A 2,566-nucleotide genomic window follows, 5' to 3' on the forward strand; every position below is an offset into this window, starting at 1 on the left:
TATCTCCCTTGAAAACACGTTCATCGTTTCAACATAACCTAAGGTGGCGTTGCTGTTTCCAAAGTTTATTTTCATTTCTCTATTAGTAATTTTACTCACGTTGTGTGTGTATCATTCAAGTTTTAGGTAATTGTTGTTTCTTTTTAGTTGTATGGTGAAACTAGCTTGCTGTTGTCATTGATGTAATATAACTGCTTCAGATGATTCCTGTTTTTAAAGGAGGGGTGAGTTAAATCACATGGCCAAGATTATGTTTTTGCTGGCGTTGGTTTGGAAAATTGGCCGATTTTCAGCATGCGATTTTCTTCTTATAGCCCTGATCTGCCACTCTCAGCAATTCTGCAGAAAAGGTTAAGCATGTTGCTTTATCCTCTCATAAATTGATTTTAACACAGGCCACACAAACTGATGGAAAAAGGAACAATCAATTATATCAACCCAGCACGTGACTGCTATTTTATTTTATCAACCCTAGAAGACGAAAAGACAAAGTCAACCTTGGTGAAATTTGAACTCCAAATTTAAAGAACCAGAACAAATATAACAACGTATTTTGTCCACTTCCCTAACACAGCCACAATATTTGACTCCTTTATTTTGACTCCAGAAGGGTAAGAAGCAGAGTTAATGTTGAAGGGATTTGAACCCAGAATATAAAGTGTCATAACTAAATACTGCAAGATATTTCGTTAACATTAACGATTCTGATAATTCACTGCTCTTACCAAAGCAGATATTGAGAGTGAGAAGTTTCAACAGTCACCACTACCAAAAGAAAAAAAAAAGAAAAAAAGCTTACCCTTGACGGCTTGCATCCTGACACATGACCAGATAGGTTTCCTGTAGTAAAATAACCGATTGCGGAAATGACAGCTGTCTGTGACGTAGAAACTGTCCTGACGATATGCCAAAACAAACCCAAAATTAGTGGAGAGAGAAAGAGAGAGAGAGAGAGAGAGAGAGAGATTATATTTTCAATAATAAGAATAATTAGATAAAATACTCCTAGACATACATCCTACTTTGAAATAAGTAAGACCTATGTCTGAAATATTGAGAATTTATTTTTATTTTTCATCACAGCAAATACATGTTTATTGAAAAAGATCACCAGTGAGGAAATCTTGTTGGCACTCCATCGCTTATGGCGTCGAGGGTTCCAGTTGATCCGATCAACGGAACAGCCTGCTCGTGAAATTAACGTGCAAGTGGCTGAGCACTCCACAGACACGTGTACCCTTAACGTAGTTCTCGGGGATATTCAGCATGACACAGAGTGTGACAAGGCTGACCCTTTGAATTACAGAAACAGGAAGAAAGAGCGAGAGAAAGTTGTGGTGAAAGAGTACCACAGGGTTCGCCACCATCCCCTGCCGGAGCCTCGTGGAGCTTTAGGTGTTTTCGCTCAATAAACACTCACAACGCCCGGTCTGGGAATCGAAACCGTGATCCTATGACCGCGAGTCCGCTGCCCTAACCACTGGACCATTGCGCCTCCACAGTGAGGAAATCACATAAGGATCATATTCTCATCCAGAAGCAGACATCCTGAAGCAATGCTAAGTTCAGTTTACCTTGAAGAAGCAAGGTGAAATTCCATTGAAGAAGAGTACTGTACCTTTATTAATGGAAGTATAACCTCGTTGAAGAGCCACATGATAAGTTGGGTGAGAAACCTACTTCTCCAAGACTGGGATGGTATTTTCTTCAACCAGGCACAACATGAAGTCTGAAAATATACAACATTATTGCTTCACAACATGTACAATTATTTCACAGCAACTATGCCTCACTAGTCTCAGCAGTTTGAATATGTTCCTTCCCCTTCTGTCCTTTTCTCTGTGCAGCTAAATAAATAAACTCAGAATAAACTCGGCTTGCGAAGACATGTTGGGGCAAGCGAAAGCGAAATCGTCATGGCACCTGTGCCCAGCATCGCCTTTCTGGAACTTGTGCCGGACGGGATATGTAAAGACATTCGAGCGAGATCGTTGCCAGTGCCAGTTTTAAATGATCGGATCAACTGGAACCCTCGACGTCGTAAGCGACGGAGTGCCAACAACAACTTATATATTCTTATATTGTTTATAAGTTGGATAAACAGAATTTTAAGGAGGTTTTATTAATCCAATGTCTGCATCTGATTATTAACTCATTACTTTTATTAATGAAACCTAATTAGCATCTTAGAATCTCAAGTGCCTCTGTAGAAATAACTTAAATGACATGTATGAGCACCAGTGTATAGAAGCAGTGGCTCCCAAGAAGAAATTACTTCCACTCCATGCCACCATGGGAACTAGGTGTCAAATGATAATAATGAGAAGAATAACTGTAAGAGAGTTATATCTATCTATCTATCTATCTACTCTTTACTCTTTTACTTGTTTCAGTCATTTGACTGTGGCCATGCTGGAGCACCGCCTTTAGTCGAGTAAATCAATCCCAGGACTTATTCTTTGGAAGCCTAGTACTTATTCTATCGGTCTCTTTTTGCCGAACTGTCAAGCGATGTTGGGGGGACAGACACAGACACACAAATATATACACACACATACATACATAC

The 2,566-nt window shown here is 39.6% G+C and overlaps 1 protein-coding gene across 1 annotated transcript in view; it reads right to left on the reverse strand.

Annotated features, from left to right (window-relative positions):
* Positions 1-2,566, reverse strand: part of LOC106875651 (telomerase reverse transcriptase) — a gene marked incomplete in the record, with an annotated part of 37,508 nt that overhangs the window by 22,236 nt on the left and 12,706 nt on the right. Inside the window, 2 exon segments of the mRNA XM_052977195.1 lie at positions 800-896; positions 1,619-1,729. Of these exon segments, the coding sequence (XP_052833155.1) occupies positions 800-896; positions 1,619-1,729 (208 nt within the window).

Source organism: Octopus bimaculoides, chromosome 27, assembly GCF_001194135.2.
Source record: "Octopus bimaculoides isolate UCB-OBI-ISO-001 chromosome 27, ASM119413v2, whole genome shotgun sequence".
Lineage (NCBI taxonomy): Eukaryota > Metazoa > Mollusca > Cephalopoda > Octopoda > Octopodidae > Octopus > Octopus bimaculoides.